We start from the raw sequence: 19,024 nt of genomic DNA on the forward strand, positions 1-19,024 counted from the left end.
AAAGTGGATGGTTTACCCTAATGTTATGACCTCTATGTCTCTGATGATCTGCTTCCATGCCTGATGGAAATGGGAAAGATGGTCTCTATATTAGGGGAGATAGGCAAAAGTCTGCAGCTGTTGAACTAGAGACGTGGGAGGATTTGAACCCTTGGCTGATGAATCAAAACTTTTTGATGATGACTGGGTACTTGCAGAAGGATGGGCAGCTCTCTTCCTCTGGAACTTATGTCTCGTGCTGGGGGATTTGGTGGGTCTTTGAAATCCTGAGAATTAAACCAAGCAAAATATCTGGGCAGTTTGTGACCTACTAAATCTTCTTTTATTCTTAGGTGTGTAGAAAACCAGAGATAGTAAATTTTAATGTGCGAAAAGACTCATCCATGGTCTCTGAAAATAGCTTCAGACCATTGAAGAGGAGGTCTTCTACAGTGTTCTGAACTTCTCTCAGGAACTCTGAGAGTTGGAGCCATGACGCCCTGCACGTAACTACCACATGGAAATGGATCAGGCTGCAGTGTCTGAGGCATGTAAGGATGCTTGAAGCAATGATCTAGCTAGTAACTGATCCTCAGTGATAATGGCCTGAAATTGTTCCCTTTGCTCCTGCGGAAGATGATCAATAAAAGCTGTAAATTTATTGTAATTTGTGAAATTGCATTTAGCCAAGATGGTTTGATAATTTCTGATCTAGCATAGCGAAGTTATGGACTTCTGTCCAAAGAAGTACAAGCACTTTTGGTCATAGTCATATGGGATAGACTTGCTTATCTTATTCGTTATTTGCATTCATCACTATAGAATTAGGTGGAGGTGGAAGAATAAGAATTTGGAGTCCTTGGATGGGACAAAATACTTTTTATCCACCTGTTTTCAAGTAGGCAGAACCATAACAGATGTTTGACAAACAGTCTTTGCCGGGTCCTCGTTAATAGGTAATGCAGCTCCAGATGGTGTTTCTCATTGTAAAATATCAAGCAACTTGTATTGCGAACCCTTGATTCTTGCTATTCGAAGACTATTTTAATGAAGTCCTGAAATTGCTGGAAATCATTGGCCATAGATGGTGGTGGACGCATGACCACCTCAAATTGTGATGATGATCAGACAGGAGTCTGAGGGGTGGCCCCTTTATCTGCCCTAACCTCCTGTTCCTCAAATGTCTCCTTGTGCTGGGGTCTCTATTGAGGAGAAGAGGACTGAATATCACTGTTGGAGCTGGTGGTCTGGCAAACTGTCTTCACATATCTCAGGGACACCTATATGGCCATGCAGGGGCCCATATGGGAGATGAGATGGCATCCTTGGTAGATCCCACCAGCCGTGCTGTTGTCCACAAGTCTTCTCTGTGCGTATCAAAGAGTGGGTTCCTACGTAGATGTGTAGGACAATGGACAAGACTGAAGGGAGGTTTACCTCCTCCCCCTTGGTATCCTTGAATGGGAAGTAGGGGCACCGGCAGAAAAGGGCTAGTGAATCAGGTGTTACTGGAGAGTGATGGTAGCCTCAGAACTAGAATCTTGGTACTGAGAGGTGTTTGGTACCTACAAGCAGTGGAAATTCTGTTTCATCTGCCAATTTCAAGTCTTCCAAGCACCTAAATTCCTGTTGTACCACATGGAGGACTGGTACTAACACAGTAGTCTACTTGGGTATTGCCACAGACAATACCATAGATTTACAACATAGTAAAGTTGGTGCCAATGGTGTCTGATGCTTCTGTTTGCATGACACCAAGGGCCCTGACTGGGCAGGTACCGATGATGGAGCTGTGCTTGATAGCCCTGGTCTGGAGGAGTTCTTATCCCTACCTTCCTTGTAATGTATAGATGGTACCAAGGATCAGTTGGATGGATCAGTCCTTCAAGCTCCAGGATTTTCCAGCCCCATCAGTACCAAGAGGAATCAGTTTCCTCTATGGAACTGAGCTGAGAGGTCAAGCCCAATATAGCCTTGGTGCATGGCTCGAGGATGTATAGGACGCAGGCGTGAGCCAAAGAGACTCTGCTAACAAAAAAAATTCTTATCAGGAGAGGCACATGCACATATGAAGTGGAGCACCCCAGGAACACTACTCAAAAACGAGGGCCTGATCATGGGTTCTGGTGAAGAGTCTGGCTGCAGCTTCACAATCTGGATGCAATCTACAACCACAGAAACTTCAGTCTTGGGGCAGCCAGGTAGCTTTCACCTTGTGGCAAAGTCTCTTGGACTTAGACTCCTGACAGTCATATACATTATATATACTAAGATGACATTATGGGAAGCATTCCTTCTACAGTGATCTAGTGGGATGGATTCCTCGAATAACTGAATGACAGACAGATTGGTGGGGACAAGACTGAATGACTTGTGTGGCCCAAACTCATCAGTTCAGACTGACATCTCTGAAATCTTGTGACGTAACCTGAATCTCAAAGCATAGAAAAGTTTATTCCTTGAACTTCCTGAGAAGAGAACTGATTGGAATGCCCCAGTACAATGGTGTACCAAAGTGGAGGTTTATATATACACCGTTCCTGCTCTTTGCAGGGATGAAAACATCTGTTTAGTTTTGGTAATAACTTAAATTAATAGGCAAATATAAACTCATGATTCAGAACACTAACATAAAAGTCTTTTAAAGTGTTTCTGACGTCAACATGTTTCAGGTCTCTATCACCAATCACAGGTGGGGAAACTGAGACACAGAAAATAACTTTCCCAAGGACACACAAAGAACAAGAAACATAACTGTGTAAAGTGAAATATTTGAGGACTTAGTCAACTTAGACTGGGTTTAGTTGAAAAGACAAAAGCAAAACACACTATAAATTTGAAGAAACTGCTACATATTTTTATATAGAAGAAGCTCATTTGAGATTCCAACCCAACAAGCACTGTGTTCCTTACTTTGTACTATATAGTATCTAAAACATCACAGATATCCAATGGAACACACACAAATAAACTAAGCCTCTTCCATCTCATTGTATATTTGTTTCCTCAAGCTAAGGCAGAAATCCAATCCATAAAGAATGTTGTAGTACCTAGATGTGCAGAACAAATGATATATAAGATCACACACTTTTCTGAGACACTTGTAATGTTCACGCAAAAAGAGGACCAGAATAAAAAGAAACTAGCACCTCTATAATTCCTTTGTTTTGTCGGGTCAATTCAGATGCCTAATATTAATGTAATCTTGGTGTTTATACTTAATAATCTCAGTGGCAGTAATGGAACAATAAAACCACTTTAAAAATTGCTTTAAAAAGAAAAGAATGCACAATTAATATGGATGCTCCAGCCTTTGAATACAACCTTATTACTAGAGAAAATGAGAATCAGGAAAGGATCTTATTGTTTAAAATGTTGGAAGATATGGGCTTCCTTTTGACAAGGTCCCATGTATATGTACAATAACCCTTTGTATTTAACAATAGGTAAGTAATAACAACAGTAAAATTACCCTGCTCTCCAGCTGTTTCTGTATATTGTGTAGATGTTGGTTTAATCTAATGCGTATTGTTGCATAATATCCCCAGGCACAGTCAAGTAAAAGCTAAAGCTGTACAAAAAAGCCTACATTTTAAATGGGTCTTGTCATTAATGCTTTATTAATTGCCCCAGGCAATGCAAACCCAGAGCTAGGCGAGCTATAACAATATGACACTTTAAGGTCAAATCCAATTTCTGCTGCGTTTTATGGACTGGGCCAAATATTGAGTTAACAGCAGGAAAGAACAATTTATTGGGCTTTTTTCATTTTTTGATTAACTGATCTAAATTAGATCAGATTTTTTTGTGGAAACAAAACAACTTTAAACCCTCAACATAATAGAATTGTTGACTGTTTTCTATTATGGCAACTGTATTTTCTAACAGTCACCTTCTACTTAAAGTGTGTATAATATACTGGGTTTTTATATAAAGGGACTAAATAAAAAAAGCTTCTATGAGCCTATGTGAAACAAAACATCAGAAATGAAAATGCATAAACTATAGCTCCATGTTATTTAACACAACACATTACATGAATTAATATATGTAAAATTAAACCTACCTTCACATCTGAGGTATCTCTTTGGCTGTTTCTCCAAGATCTTGCCACTGAAGAGAAGGTTCGATCTGGATGGTCAAATTTTGCATCATTTGCATTAAGAAAGAATGTTGTGAAGGGTTCCTATGACCAAACAAATGAGTACGCATATAATACAAGAATACAGCAGAATGGATCACACAGCAGTTTCCTAATGAAATATGAGACATTTTTAAGTTTATAATTAAAACATGAGTAGAATAATAATTGGCATTTCATTTTACACACACACACACACACACACACACACACACACACACACACTCACTCTCTTATATTGATAATGAATTTTGCACCATGTAAATCTGATTGCTGGAATGGAAGGATACAATATTGCATACTCTGTCATAAGACTACTGTTGCCATGATAATTGGCAGGCAGGTATGCTCTGGTACTACTTCCATTGAAATCACCATTAAACACTCACTCTGTTACATATATTACTATGCCTGGTCTGATCAGCACAAGACTGTGCATTCAAATTAAATCACATGAAAGCATCTATAAAGTTTTTATTTTAATATAATGCCACAGTCTACTCTTGTTTTCTTCTCAATTGGTAGGATTGGGTGGAGATATGGGGACTCTTTTGACAGGTTGCTGAGATTGGGGGGGGATCTGGCTTTATTGTTATTTTTTGGGCAGCTGATTGAATGAGGTATGGATTTTATTTTGTTCTATGAAATATAGATTTTTTGTTTATGGTAATGAGTGAAGTATAAAGATAAATAAGTCAGAGCCTAGGAAGGACACTAACAATGAAAATAAATGAATGTCATCATTTTATTTTTTTTTATATTATTCTATTCTGAACAGTTATGATACACCCTACCAAACTAGGTTTCTACATCTTCAAGAAATATGCTACTAAGGGTTAGCTCTATTTGTTATCAGTACATTATCTATGCTGTGGAACTTGCATCAGAACAAAACTTGTGTACAACTAACTCATTGTGTAACCTATATACACATCTCCCTAATTCCCCACTTATTGTTTGTGCTTCTGACTTGTGTCATATCAACCATTAGATAAAATAGCAACTATTAAATTTAAACATTTTTTACAAAAATGGACTGCATCCCAGAAAAGCACTAATTCTCAAAATGTGTGAGAGTAGATAACTGTTGAGGGGGGGGTCACGATTGAACATTACATTCTAGTGTGATGCTACAGCTACCAGGGCAAAGATTTCCTTACTGGTTCTCAGCCTGGGAGCCTTGCCTTACTCCTCAGTGTCTGTGAAGATGAGTATGAAATTAACCCATCATACTAAATAATATATGATATTCTTGCTGTTGTCTAGCAAATAATTCCAAATGATGGAATTTTTATTCCATCTTTTTTCTCTTTTAAATGCCTAGGAAATTATGCACACACAAGAAGACATTAAAAGAATGCAGGTTGCAAAGTGAAGGCACTCGAAAGCCTAGTTATGGCAGGTTTCCCCATGCATCTTTGTCCATGCAACTATGAAGCTCCGAATAAAGTCTGAATTAAAATAATCACATACTGTTTTGGTTGCAGGACTCTAATACATAGACTCATAGACTCATAGACATTAAGGTCAGAAGGGACCATTATGATCATCTGGTCTGACCCCCTGCATGCTGCAGGCCGCAAGACCCTTCCCTGTACTCTACCGTTGAAGTCCCCAGTCCTGTGTTTTAGTGACTTCAATCGGCTGAGACCCTCCTGCTAGTGATCCCTGCCCCATGCTGCGGAGGAAGGCGAAAAACCTCCAGAGGCTCGGCCAATCTACCCTGGAGGAAAATTCCTTCCCGACCCCAAATATGGCGATCAGTAATACCCCGAGCATATAGGCAAGAGTCTCTAGCCTGACCCTTGTTGGCCATTATGTTGTTCATGTACCATTGCTTGGTTTTCCTTGACTACTATGTTTTATCATTAAACCATTCCCTCCATAAACTTATCCAACTTAATCTTAAAACCAGACAGGTCCGTCGCCCCCACCGTTTCCCTCGGAAGGCCGTTCCAATATTTCACCCCTCTGATGGTCAGAAACCTTCGTCTAATTTCTAGCCTAAACTTCCCCCCGGCCAGTTTGTATCCATTCGTTCTCGTGTCCACATTAGTACTAAACTGGAATAATTCCTCTCCCTCCCTTGTATTAACCCCTCTGATATATTTAAAGATAGCAATCATATCCCCCCTCAGCCTTCGCTTTGTCAGACTAAACAACCCAAGCTCCTCTAATCTAACCTAGTTACTGTGGGAGTCAGACAGCATGCGGCAAGTGAGGCAGAGAACCACATATTACAGCAGGGGTAGACAAAAGGAGGACCACAGGCCAAATACGAACCATCAGACACTTTTGAACGGACCTCAAAATCTTTTTATTTATTTATTATCGTTATTATTTTTGTATTTTCTCTGGAGTCTGGACCTTGACTACACCTTGACCAAAAAATTTGGACTTTGACAAAATTGACACCCACATATTAAAGTGAGGATAAAAAATATTCAACACTGGCACATTTGCTGAGCATTGTCATAACACCAGACTGAATCAGGAGGCAGATAGGAACAGAGTTAACTTGGGAGGGCAACTTTAACTTTGATGTGCCCATCAAAGCACTTTGGATTGCTTTACTTGGTGACCTTCATGTATGAAATAAGTACCCAGTAGATTAATATTACATGTTTTAATTAAAGAAAATTCTTATTTTGGTTTATAATTGGAAAAGCATTCTGTAATAGTTACAATGGCAAGTTTTTCAAAATATGTCACTTACCATCCTATTGACCCTGTGAACTTTAGATCTTATTATCTCTGCTTTCTAAAAGCCCCAGCCTATTTTTTTTTTACATTTATACTTTAATTTGATTTGAAGACCATTGAGAAACAGTTTACCGATGGATGCTGAAATCCGAAGCAGCTGATGGATTAAAAAAAAGCAGAAGCCAGAAATATGATATAGTTACAGTAAATTATGTAAAAACATTAATCCAAAATTCCATGACAACATTATTTTAAGCATCTGAGACAAATATACAAAAGCAAGAAAATTCAGAGTCAAGGATTAAACCTGTAATAGTTGAGCACTACAGGGTGCCCTATTATGTTATCCTGCTATGACCTGTTGTGCCTATCTTTTGGATTTTTAATTCTTAACTGGAATTCAGAGCTTTTCCTAGGTTTATTTCAGATGCTTCACTTAATTTTAAGGTGATTTTTATTATCTGGAAATACATGTGGTTAGAAAATATAAATATAGTTCATATCTGTATACAATACATTCATTCAAATTTTGTTTGTGCTACAGATTACTATTTCATTTACAAATTTTCTGTCTGTGAATCTTACAAAGTTGCAAAATGTATTTCATTATAAGCCCATTTCAGTTGTTCATAGTATTCTGAATAAAATTGATACCACATTCACTGGGATAAGAGACTTCTGCAGCACTTGATTGCCACCCTGTGGACCACTCCCTTTCCCCTCCAGAAGTTCAAGAAGATGTGTTTTGAGCAGACCCATTCCCCTCCAGTGGACAGACACTGGGGTCTGGGTCATGCAGGGGAAGGAAAGAGGAGGGACAGGGTGAAATCTTGTCCCCACTGAAGTCAATGGGAGTTTTGGCATTGACTTTAGTGTCACTCAGGACACATTTAGGCTGGAAACAGGCCCAAGGGTCATCATTTTGGCCATCACTATTTCCCAGCTCTCTTCCTAATGTATGTCATTGGGTATCATCTGCTACATGAGTCATTGCTCATTGGAGGTTTGGGAAAAAAATGGCCAGGTTTTCAGATCCACTTAGTGGATTGCCTATTGGGGTTGGGAATGGATTTTTCCCTACTACAGGTTTCCAGTGCCCACTGGGATTTATTGCTTTCTCAAAGCAGTCTAGACAAGGGGTTTTGGATTAAGTTTGGATGATTATAGGGATACCTGGCAGCAACCACTATATTTCCATTTTAAAGGATTACTCAGACCTTTTCATTTGAGAAACGTTAGCAATTCCATTGCTTGCAGAAGGTCGTTGATATTCAGTTGGGAGAAACCCCTAAGGTTATTGCAGTGCCTTTTCTTTGTCCCATTACATTTCAATCAGATTTAGCTGTGTTGTGAAGTGTTACAAATCACCATTTCCTTTTCCTCTCTTGTGTTCTTCAGAACAATTCTGGCAGCCTGACAAAATCACTGAACATTGTAATAGACTGGATCCTAACATTGCCATGCTGCACTGTGAATGCCTGAGAGCTGCCAGAGCAGCTGTGGTGTGGGTGTAGGAAGAAAAGAGTCAGGGTGGGCTTCCTTCAATGACATCCCCACTTCCCTGGACCCAGCATCCCATCTCATGTGGCATGCACTTTCACAATTCCCGGGGATGAGGAGAGGACAGAGAGCGAGCGAGCTGAGGCAGGCCCCCTCATCATCCCCCAGATGCAGCCATTGCCTCAGTGTCCTATCTCCCACACAGGGACTTGATTTGGGACAGGTGCTCCCCCACTCCTGGTTGGAAGGAGGTAAGAGAGCCACACCAAGATCCCCCATAATCTCTCAGACCCAATACATGTAACTCATACCCACCTCTGAGGGCACCATAAGGACTAGAGCTCCCACGTCTGGGATTGGTAGAAAAAGAGGCAGGCCAAGCTCCTCTTGTCCACCCTCTGAACCAAGGATATGACACAAGTGTTCCATCCCCCTATGGCAGGATAACAGCTTTTTTATGCTGCCAGCTAATGTAGTTAGTCCTGAAGCTCAAGTAGTAGACATCTGCCACAGTGCTGAAGGCTCAAGATTCAAACCACACTGATGATAAAAGGGGCTGCGGGACTGTTACAGTCATACATAATAGAAATTATTTTTACCTAGGAAATTACATGTAAAAAATTATGTTAAGAGAATATTATTTAGGCTGCAACATAAAATACTCAAAAGTTAGGGAATCTCAGGTTCGTGGTGACCCCCACAACCTAAGTTCAGCTCAGCTTTAAGTATATGATCATAGACTATTTTTTCCATAGGTCTCCTGCCTCATTCAGTTCACAGATTGGACACACAAAAGGGCCAAATTAAGGTTGCATCAGTAACCATTAATCTGGCATTTCCTAATTTTTTAGTGCTTGACTCTGCAACCTCAATAACACTCCTTTAACGCAGTTCCTCACAGCATCATGGAGGCACAGTTGGGGCAAAGAAGACTAGGATTTATAGTTAGTGGTTGTATGGTGGGAGTCCCAAAAACCGCCATTGGACACAGTTACTTGTCTAGTGTGAGAATTGGGTGGGTGTATAACACCTGTATCTTGTGTTCAGGTAATAAAGTTGTGGCCCACCATTTAAAATCCATTCTAATGTCTGCCTTTCAGTTACCTGCATATCCTGAGCAATTCTGTGGAGCTCAACAACATTTTCTTGCAAAATCCTACATCTCCCTGTCTAACACAGTGCAAGTCATTTTAATGTAGTGCTTAGGTTGCAAATCTACACAAACATCAGGACATTAAAACGTTAAGATATATTGTCCATTTCACACATATGCACTCTTTTTGATTATTGAATAGGCTATTGTTGTACACTTTCTACTGTGAGTGCAATATGAGGAATTTAAAGATGCTCTTACTGACTTAGGGCCTGATCCAATACTCACTGAATTTAACTGAAAGCCTTTTATTAGCTTCAATGGACATTGGATCAGGTCTTTAACTTTTTCAAATACCCTGTCTTATTTGTTTACTGATAAGAATCAACTATTATAAAACAAATTAAAAATGTTAATTTCTACATCTGTTCTACTGCATTACATACAGAAGGCGAGATCTGCACTATCTGGGGAGTCTCTTTGTGTTAAAGCTAACTTGCACCACTGTATTAGATCAATGACACCACAGGTGCACATATTCTAAGATCGACTCATACAAACTGACGCTTTTCCACCACAGTCAGATATGAAAAGAACTTGCAGGTTAAAGGTCAACTCCAATGAGAACAACAGGGCTGTGGACCTGGGAAAGGAAAACTTTTTATCTCATCATCCCAATGGTCATCACAGTATATTTCATACAGAATAATGGATTTTATTGAAACATGTCCACAAATTGTGTTAATTTGGGCTGATTTTTATTATACTAGTAGTATGCACCTATAAAGCTGGTGGGTTGTTTTTTTCTGAAACCTATTGTTGGGTTAGTTAAATCTCTATTCAAGAGCACCTAACTACAGCATATACTTACATTTTAATGAAAACAACACAAAAAAGAAGCCAGGAGGCTTCAAAAATCAGCTGAAGGAACAAAACAGGAAGATCTAGCTTCACAGGATAGAAGTTTGAAAACAAATGTCCTGCACTTCCTTTGTTTTTATGTTACTGTACATTGTCTGGGTACACCGCAAGAAGGACAAGAGACTTCTTATGGGTTTTAATCAGGCTGCAACTTTATTATATAGATGTCTGGGACTACCTGGCAGATAAAGTGTTCAGTGCAGGCAAATCCATGCTTATTCACATCAATTCTCCGGGGCTTTCACCAGCCCCCCCTTTGTTTAATCCATGCTTATTCAACTCAGTTTTCCAGGGCTTTCACCAGCCCCCATTTGTTTCCATCCAGGTCCCCCAGCCAACCCATGGCTTGGACCTTACCATCCACCAGCCTCATGAGAGGGTTTAGGAGGTCTATGAGAACAGAGGGGATTGGCTCCCTGCCGTTCCTGTCATAGGAGTCCCCGAACCTCCTTCTCCATTCTGTTCCTTTATCCAGGACCTCCTTTTAAATCTTTTACCAGGCCATTTATCTGGTCACTGGCTGTCTTCCCTATGGAGTACATGCACTGAACATCCGCCACAACGAGGCGCCTGACATTTGCTTGGCTGCCTCCCCCCCGACCTTGCCAGGTTCCCAGACATCTGCCAATGGCCTCTTGGCTAGCAGCCCTACTGGAGAGAAAGAACCCATTGTCCCATGTGTGATCGTCAAGGGGCACCAGCAGCTGCATTGTTCTTGACCTGGTACTGCAGCAGTCGCCCTTAACGGAGGGCTGCATAGGCGACCCATTTTCTGGATCTTTGAATTGACAGGACTCCTTAAAACAAAACAAAATAAACAACTTGTAAGCTGGAGCCAATAATGTGCATTCCACCAACCACATGACATTCTGAGGTTCCAGAGAGCCCGCGGCTTACGTAATCTGGCAAACTGGAAATGAGACGAGGCATCTGCTATGCCATTATCCATGCCCAGCATGTGCTTGGAAGAAAAAACAGATGTTGAAGGTTAAGCATTGGAGAATGCCCTTACCAAATTTCCAATCCTGTGCGATTTGGAAGTTTGGTGATTGATAACCTGTACCACTGCCATGTTATTGCGCCAGAGGCACACCCTTATATTGGCCCCAAATTAATAACCTTTTTTACCTGCACAGTGATACCCCATTAAATTGAGTTACAAAACTTTTCCACACCCACAAATCTTACTACATCTGTATAGTGACTCGTACATAATTGTGTGGTCTGGCTATGCCAGCTGTTGCCGCTGCCAGCCAGGCACAAAAACACCTTCCCCAGGACAACAACCCTGCAAGCAAAGTTCAGCTCCAAGCCCAGATAGGGTAATGTAGTGTAAAGGTTTTTGTTTAACCCAACTATTTAGCCAGGGCCTGAAATGTGCCCAACAGGTGAAAACAGACATTTGACCCAGCTTGCCCTGCGAACAAAATTATGCAAATAAACTATTTGGTTTAGTTCCGCTGGCCAGACCACTGCCCAGTGCAACAAAGGCTGCACAGGATACTGAACAGCCCATGGGCATAGCCTTGTGGAAATAAAATTGCCGGCGGCAGGTGTCTTGCAAACATGCCTGTATTTACAGGGGTTGCGGAAACGGCCACTGTCATAACTATAAAGGGAAGGGTAACAGCTGTCCTGTGTACAGTACTATAAAATCCCTCCTGGCCAGAGACTCCAAAATCCTTTTCCCTGTAAAGGGTTAAGAAGCTCAGATAACCTGGCTGGCATCTGACCCAAAGGACCAATAAGGGGACAAGATACTTTCAAATCTTGGTGGGGGGAAGGCTTGTGTTTGTGCTCTTTGTTTGGAAGTTCGTTCACTCTTGGGACTGAGAGGGACCAGACATCAATCCAGGTACTCCACATCTTTCTAAACAAGTCTCTCCTATTTCAAACTTGTAAGTAAAAAGCCAGGCCACTTTGAACTTTAGGGTACAAATGTGGGGGCCTGCATGAAGACTTCTAAGCTTAACTACCAGCTTAGATCTGGTCCGTTGCCACCATTCCCAAATGAATTCCCGTCCCTGGGAAGCCTTGAAAAACTTTTCACCAATTCCCTGGTGAAGACAGATCCAACCCCCTTGGATCTAAAACAAGGAAAAATTAATCAGGTTCTTAAAAAGAAGGTTTTTAATTAAAGAAAAAGGTAAAAAATCATCTCTGTAAAATCAGTATGGAAAATAACTTTACAGGGTAATCAAACTTAAAGAGCTCAGAGGACCTCCCTTTAGCCTCAGGTTCAAAGTATAGCAAACAAAGATAAACACTCTAGTAAAAGGTACATTTACAAGTTGAGAAAACAAAGGAAAACTAACACGCCTTGCCTGGCTATTTACTTACAAGTTTGAAATAGGAGAGACTTGTTCAGAAAGATGTGGAGAACCTGGATTGATGTCTGGTCCCTCTCAGTCCCGAGAGCGAACACACTCCCAAACAAAGAACACAAACAAAACCCTTTCCCCCCCCCCCCAAGATTTGAAAGTATCTTGTCCCCTTATTGGTCCTTTAGGTCAGATGCCAGCCAGGTTACCTGAGCTTCTTAACCCTTTACAGGGAAAAGGATTTTGGAGTCTCTGGCCAGGAGGGATTTTATAGTACTGTACACAGGACAGCTGTTACCCTTCCCTTTATAGTTATGACAGCCACCATTATTAAATGCCCAGCAAATACTATTATGAGCCCGGGGCCCCTTTTGAGCTTGTTGTGGTATGAACAAACCCCTGGTGCCCTTGGTGTTATGCCCTTGAACCACAGTGTCTGATGCCACCTTATTCCAGTTTGTGTTGCTGCCCTTAATGTAAACTGCTTATGACATACCCCCAAACGTATTGGGTGCCCGCCTAATCATATTCGTATAATTAACAAAGGCCGGCTGCAGTCTGGGTTGGCCTATACCATAACACCCACCTAGATGACAAGGGCAGCCTCCCAAATTGTTTCATGTTCTAGCCACCCTTGGCCTCTTGGGCAGTTCGCTGTTTTGCTTGCCTTGTCCATGTTTACTGTCTGTGAACACCTTTCTGTGCCATAGGGATATTACCTGCACAAATTGCCTGTGAGTGAATTATATATTTAGTTGCACTGAGTAAGTGAACTCCCATCAGGTAAACTACCCCGGCATAACCGTACCGAGGACTGCATGTAGTGAGTTCTGCAGAGCCCTGCTCCCACATAGTCCCCCCGGGAGTGTCTACTCTGTCCCCTGCGGTTACATGCCCTGATGGCTGATGATTTACCATGTGCCCCTTCCCTCTCCTGCTGCTGAAACTTGAGCCCATGTTGGGCCTACCCTGTCACCCTGTGCAGACCCCTCACACCTAGCTGCCTGAAGCTGCTGTTGTAATTGCAAATTAGCTTGCAGCAGCTGTGTAATACCGTCAGTGCCCCCCACTGAAGGTGACACCCCTAGGTGGGTTTGCCCAGGCTTCTCAAACTTCCACTCCTGGGCCCAGAGTATTTAATACCCCAATGGGCTGACTCTTGTTCCCCTTAGTTGAGCTCGCTGAGTGACTGGTTGAACATGGTCCCTGGACCTGGCTGTGGCCCCTGCAACTGCCACCCTTTGCCAGGCTGGAAGGCCGGATATCACCTCTGCCCAGGACCGGCTCTACCATTTTTGCCGCCCCAAGCAACAACAACAACAAAAAAGCCGCCCGAACTGCCGAAGCAAAAAAAAAAAAAAGCCACCCGGACTGTGCCGCCCCAAGAATGGACGAAATGCCACCCCTTAGCATGTGCTGCCCTGCCCCAGGCACATGCTTCCTCCGCTGATGCCTGGAGCCAGCCCTGCCTCTGCCACCATTTCCCCAACCTCTGTGTGGTTTAGATTACACTCACCCCCAGGATCAGCATTACCACCATCCCTTGTGTTAGGTGGAAGAAAACATCCTGTTTTTAGGTGACCTTGTGCCCTTTGAAGTGTTGTAATGCTGTGGAGAAAACCTCAGAAACATCGTCACTGACCATTTGACCATCCCATTAATGCATACAGCCTGCTCACCTGAGTGTGTGGACACTTTCCTATGATCATTTGCCTCCCTTAGTCCATGAAGCTGCCCTGGGTTATGCCTTGGGTTATTAAACACACCACCCTGGGCAGTAGCAGTCCACGTACTTGTGAGCCCCCTTGCCTCTGCTGCAGTATTGTCTGTCTTGGGTTTCCTTCCAGTCCATGGGCTCCCTTGGGGCTGCCCTGCCTGTGCCTGTCCCATTTCCAGCAAAGGTATAGCACGTGAGAGGCAAGCAGCACACAGCCATGAAACAGTAAACCCCCCCCCCCCTTGCTCTGTCCCTATTCTCCACCCCACCCAACGGTAACTGTCCCTTGCCTTGTTCCCTCCCCCTCCCAGGAGATGCCCAGCTTGCTCCAAGTGAAGTAGAGACTTGCCCCACCCAGGTTTCATACCTTTATGCACATTCCTGGGGGAAGGAGGGGGGGGGTGAGTCATCGCGGCAAGGCACCTTTTGCAGCAGTTTCTGTCCTTTCTCTCTTCCCCTCCTCCCCCCTCCAACCAACCACAAAGCAGAGCTGCCTTCTTTGGGTAAGCCCAGACAACTTTTGCCCCACCTTTAGTTGTGGTGCAGTCATTCTTACTGAAGCAGATAACTTATATGGCACAAAGTCTATGAAAATATCTAGAGCAAAGTTTGACAAAAACAAACAACTGGGATCTGGGGCAAAAATCTGTCTGGGGATTGGTCCTGCTTTGAGCAGGGGTTTGGACTAGATGACCTCCTGAGGTTCCTTCCAACTCTGATAGTCTATGATAAAAGATAAAAGATAGTCTGGCTTCAAATACAGGGCTGAAAACTCTTAGCTCGTGTATGAGATAACTTTGTGGTGCTTGGTGTACTATAAATATCAATGCTTCTGTGATGGAGATTTGTACCAGCTTTGTTTCAGTTTTTGAAGAATGACAGGCTGAGGAGGAACACAGTAACAGGGAAAGAGTTACCCACACAAATGTACGAGTTTTTTTTATGCCCCTTAGTAGTTGGGATGCATGTGCTCATAACAAAGTCAAGTGTGCATCATGACCTGAAATACATGGGTTCAGAACAAAAGATAAAGGGGTATGTCATGATACCATAAAGAAACAAGGTAGAAAGTTGATTAACTAAATCCAATTTCAAATGACATATACGGCATCTTTTACTGGTAAACAAATAGGGGATGAAAGGATGGCTTTAGAGGAGTAATGTCGGGAAGCACACTTTCTACATAACATGACTGTAACATAGCTGACTGGAACTGTCCTCAGAGATTGGTATCATATAGAACCTTTTTCCTGTATCACATTAATAAACCTGCCTGAGACTGGTTCTTTGATCTTTTGAATATATTCATAACAAAATAACATACTAAAGTGTGGTCAAGAAATTGACTAACAACAGATTTTGCTGAAGTGTCATTATAAGAATTTTATTTTATGAATATTCTTTATATTTAAATCACCAAAACATGCAGTTCTGAATAGGAATTATTCAACTCATTTGTCACACCTAGAAGTGAAGCCATATAAAAATCCATGATGTGTGAGAATGGGGCCCTTCTACAGTTTTTCACACTGAGCATCCTCTGCCTTTATCAAAAATTTAAAAATTGATCATGAATTTCCCTAATTCTTTCATACAAGTGCACTTTATAGATTTAATCATAATATCTGGAAATATCTTCATTATGGCCAGAAATTTCTTCCATGAAACCAACCAAACCTACCTTCCATCATAAATCAGCAAACAAAAAGAACCAAGGCTACACTTGAAATTCAGGGCCACAATGAAGACATTCAGGATGTATGTAAAATGCATTCTCTACGCTGTCTGATTTTTTTTTTCTCAAGGCCAATAAAACTTAGGTAATAAAACTTGACATTCATCTCAACAGAAGTCTGGATATTTCAGATTTTCATATTGGGTAATATTGCTATTTCTCACAACCACTTTAGGCTGTGCTTTTTCCCCCTTTGAATAACAAGTGCTTCTTAAGTTAATTAATAATTTCATATATAAAGATATGAGCTATTTTTGTTACTCTGGCCCAATAGTTTCCATCAAACTGAACAATACTACAGTAATTCACTTTGCAATTACTATGTTTACTAATTTAATCATTTTATTTTAATAGTTGCATTTGAAAAACAACATTTTATTACACTCTATTGCGTTGACTAATATATGATTAGCAAACATATATATTATGCCGATAAAACTACTGACAATATATATTCCAAGCATTTAAGTAAACATACTGTTATGCATTAGTATAGCAGTTATAAAGCCCAAATTGGCCTGTACCTTTGTTGTAATCCTGTATACTTATGCTAAGTATCCCATAACACCTTGCATTAGCTGAAGTAAGCCTTGGCTTGAGTAGATAGGAAAACTCTCAGGATATTATCAGAATGCAGTCTAAAATGTACAATGTATTAGTTTAAATAGAAGTTAACTAGACATTGACTGCTTTTATTCTGTTTAGCATTAAAAATCCTTAATTGTATAATTTTTCTTCTACATTATCTTGGCTTGGGAGAGTTTGTGGGTCAGCTGTACCACTCTCAAGAGTGGATGTAAACAACTCTGATGAGCCCTTATCATGCTGAACTGCTACTCTGAAGCTGTATCGATTTTTAGAGTGTTCTTGGGAGATGGGATGAAGTGTCCCAGAGTTTATATCAAAAGCTTTTAAGGTGTATCGGGGCAGTTGTTTTTACTATAATATGTTCCGCTTATTAGCATCCCCTTGGTTTCCAGCAAAAAGTTGCTATTATCCGACAGTTGCCCAATAAGTGCAAGACAGGCTTGCAGGGCTGCAGCCAGGGAAGGAAGCACTGGGACTTGCCTTCGTGGGCTGCCTGTGGGTGGGACAGCAGGGAGGAAGAGGCTGCAGCTCGGATGACAGGGCCTGCCAGAAGAAGGGAAGGACTATGGGCAGGGCAGCAGCAGTGCCACTGGGGGGTCTACAGAGCTGCACAGTGCCTCTACCTGAGGGCTGGGAGGGAAGGTTGTGGGTAGGACAACAACGACGAGAAGTACTGTGCAGCTCTGCAGACTCCCAGCCACCCCATGCCTTGTGGAAAGCCCTGGCACCCAAGCTATATCCTCTTTCCCCATTGCTGCACTGCCCAGAGCTTCCCCTCCCAGCCCACAATGCCAAGATTCTGTCCGGGGCTTCCTCACTGGGCAGGATGTAGGTACTCGAGGGCCTTATCTCCTGTGCAGTCCCAGGGCACAGGCAGGTTTGCAGGGCTGCAGCCAGGGAAAGCACGTCCCACCGCTTCCTTTCCTGGCTGCAAACCTGCCTGCAGCCGGGGCCTTTCTTCCTCCAAAACTTCCCATAAGCTGCATGCCATTGCCAATATCTGTATGCCATTAACACTAAAGTCAATGAGATGGGATTAGTTCACAACAAAATGCTGGTATTAACTGGAAGTTGTGAACATCAGACTTGCTCTGAAGTGGCATCTACTGTCTTGTACTGCAGAGGTGTCTAGTGGCCTCGGTCAGGGATTAGGCCTCATTGTGCTAGGTCCTGGCAACGGGAGAGGAAGAGAACAAACTACTATTTACAGGCATCACCGAAGAGTGAGTTTTAAGGAGGGATTCAAAGGATGACAATGTAGTAGTTTTACACATTTTTACAGGGAGATCCTGTCATGCACAAAGGTACTTGAGAGAAAATTGGACTACCAACGAAGGTTTGGATCATTACCAGAATGGAGGTGAAAGCTATTGACACCATAAGAGTGGATAGAGTCAGGGACAAGATCTGAAGGACCTTGAAAATAAGAAAAGTCCAGTATATTAGAGAAGGGTGAACCAGTGGTGGAATGCAGAGAGGGGGTGATTGTCACAGTGATGAGCTAGAGAGATTTTCTTAACAGCATTGTTTTGAATTGACTTGAGGGGAGCATGATTGCATCTGTCAGTGCCAGAAAGGAAGAGGATGTAATAGACAGGACACAAGTAGAACACCTACCATTTCAAAAAATGAATTAATAATAATATCTAAAAAGAATAAATAAAACCCAAACCATTGTGATCTGCATGCAAATTGCTAAGTCCAGAAGTCCCAATAGATATTTGATGCCCCAAAATCATAGTTTTATGGCAGATTCTCTCCTCAACCTCTCATACAGGCTTTGATACTGTGGACCTCTCCCTCTTCTCTTTTCTTTCTTTCCTTTTATTTCGCTAGGTTTCTGCTACTCTGTACTATGTTTGTTCTTTTCCTACTTTGACCACCTCACTCCCAGCACACTTTGGTAATTCCTCTTCCTCCTCCTTCCCCTCTTATTTGTTTCTTCTTTTTCTTGCTGTATCCATTCCTTGGGCAACTCAATCTGCTCCATGGATTTAGCTACCACATTCACCTCTCTCTCTCTCTCTCTCTGTCCCTTCTGTGTAATCCTGTATCTCCAACATCTCCTCCTGATGTCCTGCCAATTTCTCAATCTACAAACTGAGTTCAACTTTACTCCCTTTGACCACAGACAACTCATTTACACTCCTTGACCTAATATTACCAATGCCTTGGTATAATTCACTCTTACCTAGTCTTCTTCCCACACAAACTCTTGTCAAATCTTATCCCCAACTCCCAAATCCACCACTTCTTCTATGTCCTAACTAGTAAACCTGTTTTATCCCTTATCGATCAACTTAAGGCTCTTCTTCTTTGGTTCTAT

The 19,024-nt window shown here is 41.9% G+C and overlaps 1 protein-coding gene across 14 annotated transcripts in view; it reads right to left on the reverse strand.

Annotated features, from left to right (window-relative positions):
* NBEA (neurobeachin) overlaps positions 1-19,024 on the reverse strand; it is an 834,265-nt gene that overhangs the window by 91,903 nt on the left and 723,338 nt on the right. For all 14 annotated transcript variants that reach the window (XM_034758618.1, XM_034758629.1, XM_034758620.1 and 11 more), the window contains one exon: positions 4,046-4,165. In XM_034758618.1, the coding sequence (XP_034614509.1) occupies positions 4,046-4,165 (120 nt within the window). The remainder of the gene's footprint in view (positions 1-4,045; positions 4,166-19,024) is intronic.

The sequence above is a fragment of the Trachemys scripta genome, chromosome 1 (assembly GCF_013100865.1).
Source record: "Trachemys scripta elegans isolate TJP31775 chromosome 1, CAS_Tse_1.0, whole genome shotgun sequence".
In the NCBI taxonomy this organism is placed as follows: domain Eukaryota; kingdom Metazoa; phylum Chordata; order Testudines; family Emydidae; genus Trachemys; species Trachemys scripta.